This window comes from Loa loa (genome assembly GCF_000183805.2).
Source record: "Loa loa unplaced genomic scaffold supercont3.280, whole genome shotgun sequence".
Taxonomy (NCBI): domain Eukaryota; kingdom Metazoa; phylum Nematoda; class Chromadorea; order Rhabditida; family Onchocercidae; genus Loa; species Loa loa.
In genome coordinates, this window is record NW_018108460.1 from 60220 (window position 1) to 79001 (window position 18782).

The 18782-nt window shown below is 31.5% G+C and overlaps 4 protein-coding genes across 4 annotated transcripts; all 4 read right to left on the reverse strand.

Annotated features, from left to right (window-relative positions):
• Positions 1 to 737: 737 nt before the first annotated feature.
• LOAG_05978 (hypothetical protein) lies at positions 738 to 3659 on the reverse strand (the record flags this gene model as incomplete). The annotated part of the gene is made up of 9 exons (XM_020447028.1): positions 738 to 884; positions 970 to 1098; positions 1301 to 1390; positions 1761 to 1859; positions 1940 to 2077; positions 2194 to 2311; positions 2400 to 2506; positions 2780 to 2936; positions 3520 to 3659. 9 exons carry the CDS (start codon positions 3657 to 3659, stop codon positions 738 to 740), a joined length of 1125 nt encoding a protein of 374 aa, XP_020302697.1.
• A 1498-nt stretch (positions 3660 to 5157) lies between these two features.
• Positions 5158 to 7458, reverse strand: LOAG_05979 (hypothetical protein). The gene is made up of 6 exons (XM_020447029.1): positions 7413 to 7458; positions 6860 to 6996; positions 6461 to 6559; positions 6127 to 6288; positions 5803 to 5894; positions 5158 to 5732 (listed from the first exon to the last, which is right to left on the reverse strand). The coding sequence occupies exons 2-6, from the start codon at positions 6983 to 6985 to the stop codon at positions 5369 to 5371; spliced, it is 843 nt and encodes a 280-aa protein (XP_020302698.1). The 5' UTR covers positions 6986 to 6996; positions 7413 to 7458; the 3' UTR covers positions 5158 to 5368.
• A 931-nt stretch (positions 7459 to 8389) lies between these two features.
• Positions 8390 to 11121, reverse strand: LOAG_05980 (hypothetical protein; the record flags this gene model as incomplete). Its single annotated transcript, XM_020447030.1, has 9 exons — positions 8390 to 8766; positions 8855 to 8976; positions 9056 to 9095; positions 9199 to 9359; positions 9548 to 9612; positions 9931 to 10022; positions 10113 to 10175; positions 10559 to 10667; positions 10969 to 11121. The coding sequence occupies 9 exons, from the start codon at positions 11119 to 11121 to the stop codon at positions 8390 to 8392; spliced, it is 1182 nt and encodes a 393-aa protein (XP_020302699.1).
• Positions 11122 to 13379: 2258 nt separating this feature from the next.
• Positions 13380 to 18519, reverse strand: LOAG_05981 (hypothetical protein; the record flags this gene model as incomplete). The annotated part of the gene is made up of 10 exons (XM_003141517.1): positions 13380 to 13640; positions 13807 to 14112; positions 14241 to 14513; positions 14652 to 14740; positions 15571 to 15628; positions 16097 to 16281; positions 16409 to 16720; positions 17127 to 17254; positions 17762 to 17974; positions 18248 to 18519. The coding sequence occupies 10 exons, from the start codon at positions 18517 to 18519 to the stop codon at positions 13380 to 13382; spliced, it is 2097 nt and encodes a 698-aa protein (XP_003141565.1).
• Positions 18520 to 18782: the final 263 nt, after the last annotated feature.

Genomic DNA, 18782 nt, shown 5'->3' on the forward strand with positions numbered 1-18782 from the left:
ATATATATATATATATATATATATATATATATATATATATATATATATATGTATATATATATATATATATCCATATAGGCCCCTGTAAATACTTTCTATTTTACAATAGTCATTGAAGTGAGACGAATTTCTAAATTCATTTACAATAACAACAAGGTAACAACATCTGTTGTATAACAACAACAACAATATTTGCACACTTTCGTCTTTTTACAAATTAAAGATTTAAACTGTGGCTATATTGGCATTCATTGCAACTCCGTCACCTAGATCTTGACTGTGTTTTCTGAAGGGGGTGCCAATTAGATTATTTCTGATAGCCCAGTATGTTACTACACACTCAATTGTAGTACATGATTATGTTAGGTTTTCATGATCGACCTTCAGATTAGAAAATATTCCAGTGATTTTTCGAAGTCAAGGAACAGAATTTGCTGTTGTAAGTGATATTTGACATTTGCATAAAATGGCCTAAAATCAAAATTTACAGATGAAAAGATGGTTGGATAGCAATATAAATAACAAAATGAAAAAAAAGACATAAGAAATATCAAAGTAGCATAAAAAGCAACAATATGGCGATTGTTTGGAAAGGATTCTTTCAACAAAAAACAATCATAATAAACTTTCCAAACTTGCAGGAATCAAAATATGAAAAAGAAATTGGTAAATAACAATCATAAGAAGTATTTACAAATCTATGTATTGTCTAATTAGTTCTCGCATCTGGATAGAAGTCAAGCTTCAATTTTGTCAACTCTTGGTTCAATGCATATCGAATAACACTGTTCATTCGTCGATCCTGTCGTATTAAACTGAATGTTTTGGCTTGGACAGTTAATGAATGGATATGCGTTACTAATTGTGTCGGCCCACCAGCTCATCTAGAAGTAAGGTAAATTGGATCCTAATAAGCTTACTCAAATTAAATTACCAACTATCTGATCCACGGAAGAGATGTTAGCTAACCTGTTCTAAACCTGATGCTAACTGTATACTGCTTGACTGTACTGTTCCGGTGTTTAACCAATGATTATATGCTTCGTTTCTTGAGAAATCTATTTGCTCCCGGTTTGTCAATGTATCCAGTGGACGTAGCTAGAAGTGGCTTGATTTATGGAGTGATTTAATTTATTGAAATAGCTCAATTTATGCTATTTCTCACCTACTATTTGAAATATATATCTGTAGTCATTACACACAATACATGATAGTATCAAAAGCGAAAAGGACAGATTCTCTTTCTTAAAAAAAGACGAATTAGAGAGATTTTGAAAATCCAAATAGTAATAAAACCAACAAGGTGTTGCGGTACCACTCTATTGTCACCTGTTAATGGTGTTTCATGAAATGGGGAGAACTGGTATGTTGCACCATCCAAGTTTTCTCGCTAAAATATAGCTTATGTCAGTTATTCCTATTGAAATTCCAAAATCCATTGGATGTATCTAAAATTCCAACAAAAGGTCCAAAGAAAAACTTTATAGGCTTTTGTTTATCCTGAAGTCTATCTTCCTTTTAAATTAAAATTTCCGAGAAGGATTTTGTCTGATTAAACCCTGTCCGAAAAAATCGTACTGGAAAAAATATTATACTTATCAGATTTTTTTTTTTTTTTGATTGATTCACGAAGATACTAATTTCTTGGTATGATGTTTTAGACGAATTCATTGGCAACTAAATTATTGTAAATTTATGCGCACCACGAATTCTCCAGAAATTTATCAAAATTCTCCCGAAATTCAATCGGTAGAACTTACACATTTTGGATTTACTTCTGGTGAATTGTTAGTGCCTGTACTTCCAATACCAGAATCACCATCTGACACACGCTGTGTCGTACGCCAGCTCTTTGAATTCTGCAATTTATGATTTAAAAAATGTAGAGATAATTGGGATACTTTCGATGCAAGAATCTTCAAATTTCAAAACATCTAACAACATTCTCGTGAACCGGAGATATGCGACGAAGTTTGCGTTCATAACCAATTGGTACATTTTTGCCCATTGGAGTGATTGTCATAGGTGTGGGTTGTGCACTAGCTACTGGGTAACTTTGTTCCAAATTCCAGAAACGCTGCAAAAATCAAATTCTTTAGTTTCAAAAGTCATATCCTTCAAATTTTAAAATTTCGGAAGTTTCAATACTTCAAATTTTTTAAAATTTCATAAAAATTCTTAAAGAAAACGCACTCGTCCATAGGATGATGATAACATATTTGGAGAGTTCACGCGGATTTCATAATCATATGGATGCAAACCAGGGTAAACAAAACGTGCAATACGAAGTTCATGTGGACCATGCGCGAACCTAAAATTTGCATTAACAGATCGAATTAAATACCGTAATGCTGAAAGATTGATAGTTCTATGACAGCTTAGACGACGAATCCACTAACCAGCAACGTTCACCAAATCGGCATGGTATTCCAGCGCTCCAAAAATCACATAATGCTGTTTTGTACAGATCACGGTTTCGTTGACTTGACCCTTTTGATGTACGAAGCTAAAATTTTTTGCTTATTTTTGTAATTGCTTATAATTCATTTTTAATTAAATGTTTTATTTCAGATTTATATGTTACTTATTGTATTTTATGTGCTAAATTCCAATATTCATCATCGGATGCACAAATGATATTACTGTTGCAAATAGTTTTCTGCCAATTTTAAGTCATTAAATTAGTTTAGGACTATTGAAGTATCATTTCTAAATAAGGCCTGTAAAGATAACGTATAGTTAAACTACTAATAATTAATGCCAAGATATTCGTACTAACATGAATTTCGGTTGGATAAGTTAACGGAGCATTCTGCATTTGAACCTTTCGAAGCATAAATTCATTGAGTAATTGTTTTTGGGTCTCCAATTTCAGTGCTGCCACTTTCTGCTCTAATGAAGCTTCGTCCCATTTCAAATTATAATTCTCATATAATCTGAAATATAAAAACGATAAAAACACGGTATAATGTGTGACAAATGTTTGTAAGTAAATAAAAACACATTCATGCTAATTAAATCAATTTCAGGTTCCACATATACAGACAAAGAGCTTTAAAGGTTCAAAATTGGTGATACAAAAATTTCAGTAAATGTTACGATACATAAAACTGTGGAATTCACTACACTTTACATTCATCCCTTGAAGGAATTTACAAATTTTCCCTTGGGAATCTATTTATAAATTCACGGATTTCAATGAAAATGATCATTATTAAGAAATCCTTAATTTCAAAAATTGAACTTTCATTGAACTCTAATAAGAAATGATTCATATTTATTATCCCTTCCCTAATATCAAATCTGAAAAGTTTTGTAGTTTATAGAGCAACTACAAATTTGCATTAGGTCTTTATTCCAAAAACTATTGCACTAGAGAAATATTTGGAGGATTTCAACTCTTTATAAGTATTCCAATTTTTTTTTTGCATGTAAGATATATTTACATGATTAATTTTAATATTTGCATGATTTGATTTATGAAATCTTTTTCTGGAATTTTCTTAATTTCAAACTAACGTTTGATCTGCTAGAGTTGTTGATAATGATAGTGCTGGTGTGGTAGTTGAGATGCCGCCTAATTTATGATAAAATATATTGTTATCATCATTAATGGTTGTTAGACCAGTTGATTGGTCTTGTTGTTGTAAACTGGACATCGTTTTTAAACTATTTTAGTAGTAAATTGTTAAAGTATCTACACTGCGACGGTCTGAAAAATTGGTATCTTGAAGAGAATTGTTGAATTAAATAATTAACTAAATTATAATATAAATCATAATATAAGATCTGAATGAAAAAAAATTCAATCATTTATTAAAATGAAAAAAAAAATCAATCATTTACTGAACCATCCCCGAATTATGTATCATACTTTATGAAATAGTGAAAATTTAAAGAAATAAAGATTAATTAATATCAAATCAGTAATGCTAAACTACTCGATTATTTGAAAGCATCTTGATGTATTTATAAATAAAACAAATAGCCTAGTACTATCTAAATTAACTAATCCTGACCAACCAAGAAGTAAGCCATCGAGAAGAACAATGAATTGAGTATCAAAAGTGAATAATGATCATATAAGGCGCTAAAGCACATCCCGCTTTTCCCTGTGGTATCTACTTGGGTAAGTTAAACTAGGAATGATCAAAAGTTTCAAAGAAGCACTGTCTTTTAAAGTATATGCGGTTCCAAAATAAGTTATATAATTTCGCTCATTTAGTACTTTGTTTGTTTTACAAGCAAGTTTGCAAATCAAGAAAAAATTTTAAACTTCCGGACAACGGAAATGTCCAAATTTATGCAAAGTTATTTGCAGCGCATTTGTATGTCAAATACTTCATGGTATCAGTTGTTTATCAATTGTAGATTAAAAAAAAATGTTTTAATCCGCTTGAAATCAGTTTGATTAATTCTAATATTTGTGCTTTATGGTATCAAATTCAGTTTTTGCCATATCAACCTACTTTCCAACATTCACAAGGTCCACCTACAAGTCAGTATGACAAAAGTATCCTCAGGTCGGGCGATAAAGTGTAGCATATTTCTTACATGTCACTTGCCAATCAGCAACACACAGGTCTTTTTCTTGCAAAAATTATAACTTCGACAATGACCGGAAATCTCCGGGAAAATGTATTGTTTTAGCTTATGATACTTGGAATATCCGGTCCTGTGATTTCCAAAATCGAATCAGCACTCATATCATTACAGATCCTACTATACAACAGACATAAAATCACTTGCAGATTCTATTTCTGATCACTGATTTAGCTGATTTCCGCCTAGAAAATATATCTTTTGGACTCATAAATGCCAAGCACTGACAAAATTGATGACCGGAATGAAAGTTTGAATCTTTCTTACTTGTGTTATGATTGAAATGACTAATATACTTCAGTGTTCAAAAAACCAACACCTTATAGACAAATTTTCTTCACAACGTGAAAAACATTTTCCCAAAAAAAAAAAACAATTAACTTAAGTTCGGATACTTCCTTATCCAAAAAAACACGAATAAACATAGTGATAACAATTATCAATCACGCATTACGAACACTGGATTAAGGCTTCGCGATTTGCAAAAACAACAGTGTACAATTGGAATCCAAGAATAAAATGCTTTCAAACAATTTTGGCGCCTTTCAACAATTTTGGCTCCACTAGTGCTGATATGAACCAAATATGTGATCTAGAAAAAAAGCAATCTTTCAAGCCTGTTTAAAGCAAGCATAAGACCTTAAATTTGGAAATTTTGATTTAAAAAAGGCCAAAAGTAAATTACTAAAGTCGAATTAGAAATACAAGACAATCATATAATTTTGAACAGAAACAGAATGAGATTTCTATCACGTTGTTGCAGTCATCAACTCTTGATATTATCACCATTTTCCGCCTTATCAACTTCACGAGTAGTTTCCTCCAAATTTCTACTGCACCCAACAATTTTCTTCGCCTCCATCTTTGTTTCACCCAGGGAATTCTGCTTTTCTTGCTGTTTTTCTTGAAAACAATTGGTACGAGTCAAAAATCCACGATATTTTTCATCGTATTCCTTTTTCATTTGCTTAATTTTGTCACGATCTTCATCTCCTGCCAGTCCAGCTCTTTTATCAATATAATCGGTTTGAGGTAATCCATATAACTCTTCCAGAGTAATTAGCGTAGACCAGTGCGGATATTTTCGTCGACCACTAGGCGATACATCTTTTGTCACATCCTGTTTTGCACTGAAATTTAATTATACTTTAGTTCCATAATTTGAAAACAAATGATAATTTCAAGTCAGACATGACATACCAAGCTATGATATCTGTAATATACTTCTCAGGGTCAAATGCTTTGTAATCCTCAAGCATTTTGCGCATACGATTCCGGAACAGATTTTCTGCCTGCAATTTTATAGGAACACTGCAATTCAATATCAAAGTTTCAGATTTAATTGATGAGCACAGCAAACGACTACCCATAACCTGTCTTTTCTTTATACCTCTATTTTTTTCGATTGAAACGACATTTATGCAGTTTGGTCCAAAAATCCAAACAAATACTTCAGATCCAGCTCTCTAAGTGAAGGAACTAAAATATCTTTTGTAAAAAACAAGCCCAAAATCATTTCATTACTTTGGCTTTTTTTTGCCGATGGTATTTTTGATATTTAAAATAATCTCTATCGTAACGCTTTCGACGTTTATGTTTCCTCATCTTATGCCTGCGAATTTTCAACATACGTTCGCCGGTAAATATCTCTACCATCTGCGACTGCTGAGGTAGTTGTAAAGGTATCTAAAATTAGAAGGAAGTCAAAAAATGATTAACGTAACCGAAAGTAGTCCTTATTTTATAATCCAGAGAAAGTGAAATAATACTGCTTACTTTAAAATCGAAGTAAAATAAAGGAATTACCCTTCAAAAAAAACAAAAAACAAAAGTAAAAAAAAATAACTAAACTACGCACTTGAAATGACGACAGAGGATCGAATTTTTTCAAAAGCTCATTTACAAATACACCAGGTACAGAGAGGTGTTGTCGACTTGCACCTGGGAAAGTGAACACCTGAAAGATAAATATATATTGGCACAAGATCTGATACAACCCCATAAAATAATGTTTCATTTCCACTGTTTAAAAACGTATTTTGGTGAGAAGTTTATCGTTTAATCATTGCATCTCTAATCAGAAGTTCATCTTCTTGTCTTCTTGGTGGTGATCACCAAGAAGACAAAAAAAGTGTTTCCAGATTTCAGCTCCAGGTAACAAATCTTCATTAACTTGACATAATAATCGAAATGAAATGACCACAAGAGAAATTCGAAAAAACAATGCTAGTTGAATTATAGAAGAATGATAACAAACCATCTCTTTTTCCTTACTTGGCAGTTGCCAGGGCAATTTTTGCAAGACCGGATTTAGAGAGATTTTTCGCTCAGCGGTTTCACAATTTTGGTAAGACAGTGGTAGCTGATGGATCAATTTTATCATTCGATTCTTCCCTAAAATGAAGTGGTGAAATTTTAACATGAAAATATCTTCGTCAGTTAACCAAAATAAAGTTGGAACTGTAGAGAAATCTCGAAAAGAATATGACTGCCAAAATCTCGCCAAACTACATAACAGTGAGCCACAATGTGAAAACCCGGAAAACCCATCTCTAAAATCGACATAGTCAGTATAGCAAGAAGACTGGAGATCTATATGAATATTCATTAAAGATATAAATGCCTTAGAACTGCTAATTTTTTTTTCCAAAAACAGTTCTCTTCCCTAAGCCCATTTGCTCAACTTGTCAACTCAAAAACTGCTCATAACTTTACGCAATTGCTAGTAAGTTATGCGCTACTAAATAAGATAGTAAAGGATACCTTGTTACGGAATTTTCAAAACCTTAATTAATAAAGAATGAAAGTACCACTGAATCTGGTGGTTCTAAAAGCGAATTGTGAAAGACGTCTTTCAAACATACTCCGGAAAATGTTCATCCCGTAACCAGTGGATCCAATTCACACAATTAAGTCTGCTTTATTTCGTAAAGTAGATAAGAATGATATCAAGCATGCCCATTATCGCTTAAAATCGCACAACCTCAAATGTTTTAATGAACATTTAACTCATCAACATTAGCTCCGTTTTAAATGGGAAGGTGGCAAAAAAGGAGCAACTATTAATCTTACAACTGCATAACGAAATCATTTCCTATCAATTAATGATATTTAATCTCACAAAAGACAAATAAATAATGATGCTTAATCTAAAAAAAAAGACAAACAAATAAACAGCATCATTCTTCAAATTTTAAAACTTTCACAACTTTGATGTCTTTGAAAATAAGGAAGCAACAGATCAGGTGTAGTCATGTAACCAAGCTATGAGTATATCATATAGTTGGTAAATATGCCGATACCCCTTCAATTTTTCGAAGATTCTTTTTTAGAAAAAAAAAGTCGAAAAAAGAATTTTAAGTAGCGTCAAAATCTCGATGAACATAGATTCAGTTCGTAAGTTTGTCATCAAGTTTTAATCCCACCACTCCTTCTCGCGTCACTTCCCCATTCACAGAGCTCACCGGCAATCTCATGCCTGTTTCTTTCACCCCATCCGTCTGTAACGGACCAATCCATGTTTCGCGAATGAAATTGCTATATCCTGACGCTTTTTTCAGAAATCCCGCAGTTCATTTTTAGTGTGGATGGCAAATGGCAAGTATTCTGAGTAAATTCCTTTTTTTTTGTTTTTATTTCAAAGTATTCCATATCAAAGTTCAGAGGATTCAATAATGTCAATGTTTGATATTAAATTAAAAAAGTTTTGAAACATTTTGAAGAAATCCTTAAAGAAAGAAAGTGAACGACAAAATGAAGTCGCATAATACGTGGGGGAGAAAAAGTACTAAGAGTAGTATCCATTCTTCCTTATTGCTGGTGATACTCGAAGTGGTCGATGATGTTTCTGATCATATAGCTTCGTTACATCATTTTTCTCAATTCTTTTCGTATTATATGGATCACGAAATTTCAATTTCCCTCGAGCAATGCGTTCCTCATCACCGGAACCATTTTGTTTTTCGTCTTTCAATCTTTCATCATTATTGATATCATAACCAAGTGGACGATTACCAGTACCCTTTACCGGTTCATTACTGTAGTAACGTGGTACGTTCAAATTCGTATATCCCGTAGTTTTTGGTTCAACTGGTTTACTGCTTATGACGGAAGGATTTTCTGATAATGATAAGTCTTTCGGTGGTCGACAATGATCACAACTACCTGTTAAATTATAAAATTTAATTTTTTGATTGGAACTGTGCTATGTAATGAAAATTTGAAAACAAACGATCCAGGAATGGAAATGAACCTTTGTTTCCTTGTGGCCCAGGAGGTCCTGGTGGTCCTCGTAATCCCGGTGCGCCATTACTTCCTCTTTCGCCTTGCTCTCCGCGCATTCCTGCCATGCCCATCTCTCCAGGATTGCCATCTCTGAAAATCTTTTGCAGATAAATTTTTACTACTACGTTCTGCAGAAAAAATATTCCCCAGAAAAATGTTTCCCACTCACCGTCCAGGACTTCCGATACGTCCTCGCGATCCAATCGGTCCTGAAAATATTTTTATATTCAAGCTTAAAAGGACACAATATTTATTCATGCGATTTGCGAACAGAGTCGATATGATTAGATTGTTTGGTTGACTAAAACTTACCTGGAGGCCCTCTTGGTCCGGCAGGTGCTCCATTGAGTATGCGCCCAGGATCACCTGTTGGTCCTTTTGGTCCATATGGTCCAGGAGGACCTCGAACACCCGTTGGTCCTGGTGGTCCTTTTCTTCCCGGAGGACCATCATCTCCAGGCACGCCCGGAATTCTGAAGTTTGAAATTATGCCTTATTCGATGGGATAATTTATAAGAATTTCAGTTCTGTATTATTGGCTCCGCCAAGTACCCTACTCATTATTACGGTACAAACAATAGTACAACATATTGATATAATAATATGCGGTATGAAAAATCCAACAGCTGTTCTCATCAAACAATAATCAGTGCATACATACCCGCGTGGTCCTCTCGGTCCTCTCAGACCAGATAATCCCGGAGGTCCTGGTGAAGCTATCGGACACTAAATAAATCATTAGCATGAAATTAAGTTAATTAAAAACATCAAGTTAATTTAGGTTGGAGTATTAAGTTGAAATTAAGTTGATCGGAAAACATCGCACAAAATTAAGTTAATCAAAAATAGAATTGCACTTAAAAATCTGTTACTTGGATAAATTTTTGTTATGTTCTGCACTTCCCAGAAAAATAATTTCTATAATGTCTTTGTATTATAACCAATAATCCGGTTCAAAATTTTTCTGCTCGTCAAGAAAATGCCATGAAATCTCTCAAAGCGTTTCATTTTTACATTTTCACAAGTAATTAAAAAAGGCAGTACCTTTTGACAACTGTTTTCGTTACCTTTCGGTGGCATCATATGTTGTCCAGGTTTGCCATCTCTTCCTGGCAATCCCGATGGTCCAGCGGCTCCTGAAAGAGAAAATCATTAATACAGAAGTTCTTATAACACATTTGAATGCATGGTTGTCAAAGCGATCAATGGTCTTTTTAAAATTTTACCATCTCGTCCAGGCTTTCCAGGTATACCTGGTGGTCCAGCTTTACCCTGTTGGCAGCTGCAACCTGGAATTATCCCTCTTCAAATTAATGAGATAGAAATGAAAAAAGTATTCAAGAATATAACAACTGATAAGCTATGAAATAAGAAGTTTTAAACAGTTTCAAATTTTCAACTCTGTCATTTAGAGCAAATTTTGTTTTAAATATAATCTAGCTTGACTTGACCTATATTATTTTTGCTTTATAATGCAATTAAATGCGGAGGAATTTCACAACTAATTAGAATATGGAATACTGAAACATGAATTAAAAACTTAGTACCACAGTAAAAGGAATTATTTTAATACTGTCTTAAGTAGAATTGGCATTTACAATTAATTTTGAAATACGAATTTATTATCTAAATTTTTTTAGACTGAAGAATTGGAAAAAGGAGAGAAGTAAACATGTGGAAGGTGGTCGTTCGCTTGTTGGAGCATTATAAAATCGACGTTTGCGCGACTGCGTGCTAAATTGAAGTTGCAGGACATTCCTCCAAACATCATTGCTATTAATCTGAAATTTATAGATCTTTCATTGCTAATGAAAATTTCTTACAACTCTCAGATAGATGAAATACACTTCCAGCAGATAATGCTTTTACATGAATTTATCGATTAACATCATTATAACATTTTGGATTCCCGTATTTCTGCGGTACATTTTCAATTCCCATAACTATATGGAATATTTTGGATTTCCGTAACCATGTCGAATACTTCAAATTTTCATAGTCTTGCGGAATAATAGGCAAATCAATGATTCGAATTTCTTTCATCTATTCTCCTTATCATTTTGGATTTCAAAGTTTACTTACATAGCATTTGTAAAGCTCTGAAAGCAATGCAGTATTGGAACGTTGAATATAAGTAAAAAAGGATGGTAGGATGATGATGATGAGAAGTAATGAAATGGTTGAGAATAAGGTGGAAAGAATTGTCATCAGACGTGATGATTCCATGATGGCCATTATTTGCTTGTGAAATTTATCAGCAACAAATTTATGATATGATATTTCAGTGGATAGATGGAACAGTAATAAGTTTGCCAACATTCGGTCAATGATTATGCCAATGGTCAATCGATATATCGGTGATGCATGAATGCAGTTGAAGTATTTAGGTATATTAAGTTTGAAATTGATATTGTCCTAATTTCAATATACAGTTTATCTTTCCTTTATTACTACACATCATTTCATAATTTACAGAAGGAGGAGAAAATGGAAGAGAGATGAAATGGGATATTTCAACTTGCGCTTTTCTCAAGGAAATTTTAAAGGAGTAAGTATTACTGTTGTTGTTTGTTGCGCTTATCGCTCGATCTAATAATTTTGGAAATTAAGTCTAATTTGTTTTTCATTACTGTAATATACAATTCGGAAAACTGGAAAGCATTTCAGCAAAGCATTCAGTCATATATTCCTGAGAAATCCTATTATTCTCTGTTTTTTCTTTTTTTGCATATTTTAACAAAATAGACGAAATAAATCGGTAGACTGGCCAGCACTAGAAGAAATGACACTTATAATAAGCCTAGGCCATTGGTACTTCCTACATTTTCGAGGAATTTTATTAGTAAATGTACCTTAGCAATAAAATCGTAGGAATATGATTGAAATCATAAAAAAATGAGTATATAAATGTGCTTTTTAGCAACAAATTTATAATTAATATGTAATTAATATGTATTACAAAAGCAATACATATTAATTATATTTAATATATAATTAATATGTATTACAAATTAATATATAATTAATATGTATTACAAAAGCAATACATATTAATTATAGCTATGGTAGAAGGAACTGTATTTTCTTGTTAAAAAGTGTAATGTGATTTAAAATTGAGAAAATAAGCAATTATCTTTTTATCACACAGTACACTTCTGCAGTAATGTGACAAATTACAGCACTAGAAACTCAAAATGATGCCATACTGAAATTCAACTTTTGTAAGCCATAATTAACTTTTAAGAAATTATATAGTAAAAAAAACTCTCCACAAAATTTCACTATCCTTCATAAACATTATTGAAAGCATTATCAGCTTTAATGCTTTGATTTCACCCGTTACATAACTGTGATCAGAAAAGATTAAATTAATAGTTTGAATTATTAGTATCAAATTAGGTAATGAGCAGAATTTGCATAATGCATCAATGTCCAATTCTCAAAATTGTTTGAAGATTAAAATAACAAATCCAATAAATACCAACGTATTTGACAATATATAATAGAGCAAAGTTTGATTTTAATTGGCATTACATGTTAATGGATCTAATTTAAAAGACAATACAATATCCGTTGCAAACAATGGTAAATTCTATCTTTACATTCGTTACTCACAAAAAATGATATCCTCAAAAATGTTAAAAATCTATCAACCATGTGATAAGTGATAAATGATAATTGATATGATAAGTGATAAATGATAACTGATGCGATAAGTGTTTTATTAATCAGTAGTGTTGTTACTGTTGTTGTTAAGAACCAATAATTCAATGAAGCTGTTAATGTTAATTTTATTATTTCATAGGATTATTGCTTGCTATATCGTTGAGAATAAGTAAACTATGGTGACAAACAGGCTTTTTTCATGCTAACGGATGTTATCATATCATAAGATAAAGTGACAATACATACATTAAACTACCAATGATAGTAATCGGTAAAAAAATTAATCGAAGATTAATTATTGATCGTTAACTGTCCTATTCAATGGCATTAATAGTCATCCAGGTTGGAAATAGAAAAGGAAAATGTTAAAACGAAGTATGGATCGATTTATTATTGCAAGTGAAAATAGTTAGTGATGATAATAACTCAAACCTGTGCTTCTTCAATTTCGATTATTTCTCAATTTTTATTCTCAGAACTTCAATATATACTTTCTCCATTTCCAATGTTGAATACTTCAACATTTTCAAAAGTAAATTGAAAATAAAAATTAAAAAATAGATATCGAAATTTACAATTTTACCGACAAAATAATATAGAGATTGAAATTGTTTAAGATTTAATATAGAAATTGAAATAGATTGTTCAATTATTTAAAATCATTGCTTACTATATGAATATCAACTTATCACATATTGATTAAACATTTAAAGTAACTTGTGATAGAATTGTAAAATTGCTGTCAACTGTTTCTAAACGAAAACAGTCAATAACTTGGATCTTTGATTTAATACATATGGGACAGGTATTTGCTAGATGTTTTGTATTTAATATTTGACGAAAGGAAGAGCAAAACGACCCAAATGATGTATGGAATCAATAAAAGTAGGTAAATGTTGAATAGGTTCATCCAATGATTGCATAAATGGACTGAAAATCCGATGTAAGAAAACAAAAAAATCATAGACTAATTTCTGGGTGAAATGATTTTCCACTTGTGAGAAACATGAGGCAAGCACACCATCTGCTACAATTGATCCTTCTACAGTCATCGGTGAATAGATACCTTTTAGATACTGTCTGCCGATCTGAAACAACCATTCTTTGGCACAGCCAATAAATTCAACCGGTCAATCAATCAATCGATCGATCAATAACTGATATTTTTTACTGTTACTTCAGTATCACTCATACGAAAGCATTATGATATCATTAAAAGTTAGTAGCATTAGATGATAACTGCAATAAAGATACCTTTATGATACGATCCACTTGTAACTCATGATTTGATGTTACTGTGAATACACAATCACCTATGCGTGCCTTATGTGCGAACTTTGACTTCCGAAGCCATTGATCTACGATATCAGCAGTATCAGTCATACTTTCACGCATCTTCTTGCAATCACCTAGTGGAAGAAGATGTAATTCCGTTAAACTCAATTTTCGGCCTGATTCCGTCTCTAGTACTACAAATTTTGCCCGAGTTTCCGGTTCTCGATGATAGAACATCTCCACTCGCTCATACCTCAATTGACTTTTACTCACCGGCACGAGAACCTGCAAAGTATATGCGTATATTATTTTACGGAAGCAGCAATTACAAAATTGTTGGATAGTAAAAAAAAAAGGAAACTATTTAGGAAACGTCCAAAATAGTCTCAGTTAATTGCACAAAAGGAACTTACAAAATCGCCTACTAAAACTTCCTTCATTGTTTTTTCTCCATTATGTGTGTAAACTTTTGTATCGGCACTGAAACAATTCGGTGGCGGCATGACATCAGCTTGACGACCAGCACCTACCACAGGTACGACTGGATCGTGACCTAATTCACCTTTACGAGCTGGACTTACTACTGATTTTGGTGATTGTTTGCTTCCAGATTTCAATTTATTTTTTAATTCATCATTTTTCTTCTCTCCTTGTTTATCAGAAGTTTTTTCCTTTAAAGTAAGCTCCTAAACATAGAGATTATTCAGTTTTTTGTTTCCAAATTCTATTTCTGATCTTTATTTTTGATACTTTTCAATTAGTTTCAAATAAAAAAGGAAATAACTGTCGAAAAAGTCAACCAATACATTAATTCATGAAAGAACCTTTTCAAGTCCTTTTGAAGTGCCATTTTCATTAGAAGTTGTCGCATTTACCCGTAATTTTTTTGAAACCATTTTCTCGGTTGATTTCTCTGCAATAATTAAACATTTTCGGTTTGATATGGATTAAGCAATTTCGTAACATTCATTCCATAATTTTTCAACTTTCAGGTTTATTTCACAATATCCGTACAGTTCATTTTCTAATAAGTAACAAATTCAGTTTTATTCAAAATTAAAAACACAGTGAAGCAATGGAAGAGATGTTTGCGTAAAATATTTCGCATCCTTCCGGAAAACTACAGTATTCAACAATTCATCTTCACCACTGTGTACCGCAAAAGAAGTTTTACATCAGTTTGTCACAAGTCCAATCTCAAGTGATAAATGTTATGTTAATTAAGCAAAGTTTACTTATGACATGAAAATTTGTATGTAACGCAGCATAGAATAGTTTTTGAAATTGGAAATTGTATCATTAATAGTGACAGAAATAGTCAAGAGCAAATTGAAAAATTTGAAAAATGAAACTTGGTAGTGAATCAGTTTAAGCTTAGAAAAAGTGTTAAATCCAAACTTGACGAAAATTCAAATCTACAATAATGAGCAAAAAATTGGCATAACTAAAAGCAAAACAGTGCTATTCTTGCTAGAATTATTAAAATAAAATTGAGAAATATATTCTGGCTGATTTAAATCATTCCATGCCGAATATTTCCATCTTATAAGTATTTAAGTCATCAATAAGTTAGGATCATCGCATTTAATTTAAAATTTGGCTTATTATTTAGCAATATAGAATTTTGAATTTGCTAGAAAAGAACAGCCTTACTTCAAAGTAGTATTCATAAGCAACGTAAAGTTAGGGATTCAAAAGTATGAAATAAATATGACCATTTTCATAACTTAAAAATGACAATACCTTTAAGTGATTTCGGTTTTCTCGCTGTATCTTTTTCCACTTCACTTTTTTTTCGTTTCTATAAAAGTTAGATAAAAGGAAACATGAGAAATAAATTTAAAATCGAAAAGATATCACAATCTGAATCTGATCATTCCAATGAGTTATAGCAAATGAATGAAATGAATTATTGACCTAGCAAATTACATGTGACATTTGGGCAAGTGTATTAAGTCTCAATAAATCATTGTATCACTGTATCTACCTGATATAATATCTAATTCGAGCAATATTGATGACAACAAGATGATTGCTCTGGTAAACTATAAGAAACTATGAAAAAGGATTAGCTCACAGATGTAAGAGTTTGATGACTTAAACCTGTGGTATTGGTAAAAAATTGAAAGGCCAATAAGGAAGCTTAGGGGAAAAACTGAAAACAAAGAAATTAGAAGTTGGAATGGTCGTAGAGTATATGAAGGCATACGAACTTCAGGTTACTCATCCTTTAGTTTTACTTAATAAATTTAAAAAAGTTTGGAAATACCTGTCCCCTCAAATCATCCACATGTCCTCCCTTCTTTGCATTTGAATGATCTTCCTTTTTGTTTTTTGCCGTTGTCGTAACCCCAACGGTGTCATGAGCACTACGACCTCGATCCTTTTTTGTGGTTGGAATATGAGAAGAGGTTATTGTATGATTTGTTTGAATCTCGAAATTAACCATGTTACCTATGTTTACAAAATATATTAAATCTTTGAGATTCGTAGAATTCGTAGAATTTAGTAGTCGTATAAATTAGTGGAAAAGTAAAAAATGATGGGTAAAATTTACATAATTTGATTACCAAAAAATTACCTGCTTCCGTTTCGTTGAAAGTGCCTTTCGTTTGATTCCCAATTTCTCCGGTAGCAATTAATTCCACCTTTTCTCCTTCAGCAAAATTTTGTTTTTCCCTTTTTAACTCTTTTTTACTACCGCTACCACCAAATTTTCCAAAATGTTCTTTTAGCTTTTCTTTGTCTTGGCTAACAACGCTTTTGCCTATTTCTTCATCATTATAGTATTCGCTATCATCACAATCACTAGAATCTTTCTTTTTATGAACTTGATGATGTTCCTTCCTTCGTCCATGAATGGATGTTTTGATACTTTCTGATTTTTGTTGACCTGAAAATAAATAAAATATCCAGATTATTTTCAAATCTTTATTCATTCAATTAACCAACGTATGATTCCAATCTGCTACTCTTCAATTTCATTCCTTGGAATGAAAAAAATAAATAAAAATAGAAATAAATCTCGAAAATGGCGTTGTTATATCAAAAACTAAATTAACGAATTAGTCTCGATGGTTTTTTTTAACGAAATGCAATGTTATTTTGTACAAATATACAAAATTAGAAAACTAATTAGCACTAACTTATCACCTCAAACATTCATCCCAATGTAATCAATACTAAATAATTTAACATCCGATTAATGCTTTGCTACTTTTTCTTTACTATTCCTTTCAACAATTTTCCACCATACTTTCTAGTAGCAGTTTACTTTTGTTTTTTTCCATTTTACTTACCTGTTCCAGTAACAGTTTTAATTTCATTGCTTCTGCTGGTCTGATGAATACGATACCGATGACCTCTTTCTTTCGTCCCATCTAAATCATTAAATTCAATCTTCCGTTCTGTACTCCATTCTGACCATCTAAAATTATGCAAATATAATTGTTCCTTTCATTAAGACAAAAGTACGTATCAGTTTATTATCTCGGTGTAGTGAAATTTAGCTAATTGGATAAGGAATAATTAATAGTCTAAGACAACTGCATGTTATTTTCCAATTATAAAACATTACAAAGTTGTCCTTTTTAATAAAGAAACTATTACAACCATTAAATTAAGCTTTTAGGCTCTTAAATGTTAACTTTGACTGTCTCCTTGTTCAATTGATCATTTGCATTTATTAACATTAACTCATAAATTCCAGTATTATGTAAAGAAATACTTGTATATGCAATTAATCCCTTTTACATTAAAAACTTTTTGAAATTAAAAATTGCTTTCAATTGGAAAGAATCTAAAAATTTGCGTTAATATATTAGTATTAATTGAAAATGACATTAAAGATGGAATATTTGAGAAATCAAATGATCTATTTGGCTTAAATATATATTTTGTTGATTGGATTAAAAAAAAAAATTGTTTAACTTACTTCTTGTAAGACCATTCAGCCCAGTGAGCAATCAACCACTGTCCATCATCGGTCAAATTTCGTAATGCAAACTTGATTTGATTCAGAGTATTATCACTAATAACTGGTTCTTTTCTACCCAAATCTACATTTCCTTCGTCATGGGCCACCTTTTCAACCTTTTCAGTATCATTCTGGCATTGTATACTACAAATGGTCACCCGATAGCCAACCCTGAATGTAATTAGCATTTTAAATTTTGGAAAGTTAAAAATCATTTCTGATTAATTTTAGCAATTAATTATTGAGAAAGATAGAAATGTTAAAGATAGTAAAATTATCGGATAGTCAATACTTTCAGGTCCTTTCATAGATATTAACAATGGTATTAATGAAAAGAGAAATTCCCTGAAGCGGATAACATTAATTCGTCATAAATATTTCCCGAACTCTATTGAGGATTAGAAAAGTTGTATGTATTACTGTTAATTTAAATTAAAAGCCAACTCGTTTCGTTCGACACCCTTTACCACAAACTGTGACTGTTCCTTTTTACGTAGTAAATAAAGCCTGAGGCGATAACCAGAAAAATCGGCAAATTGTTCCGGTACTTTATTCATATCCTTTAATAATGTATATCCTTCTTTGTCTTCCTTTTCCAGTTCCTCAGCTGTGGTACCGTTTGAACCATCCGGTAAATCATATAAAAAACAATCGTTCCCAGTATGTGCTCTTATTTGAACATCCTCATTAATCGTCAAATTGCAACACGTATGCATCACTCTACAAAAACAATTCTAATTAAATTTAATTCATTCTCAGCAAAAATTTAAAATCCACCTTTTTGCATAATAATAATAGTAATTAATAACAGTAATAGTGATAATAATAATAATAATAATAATAATAATAATAATAATAATAATAATAATAATAATAATAATAATAATAATAATAATAATAATAATAATAATAATAATAATAATAATAATAATAATAATAATAATAATAATAATAATAATAATAATAATAATAATAATAA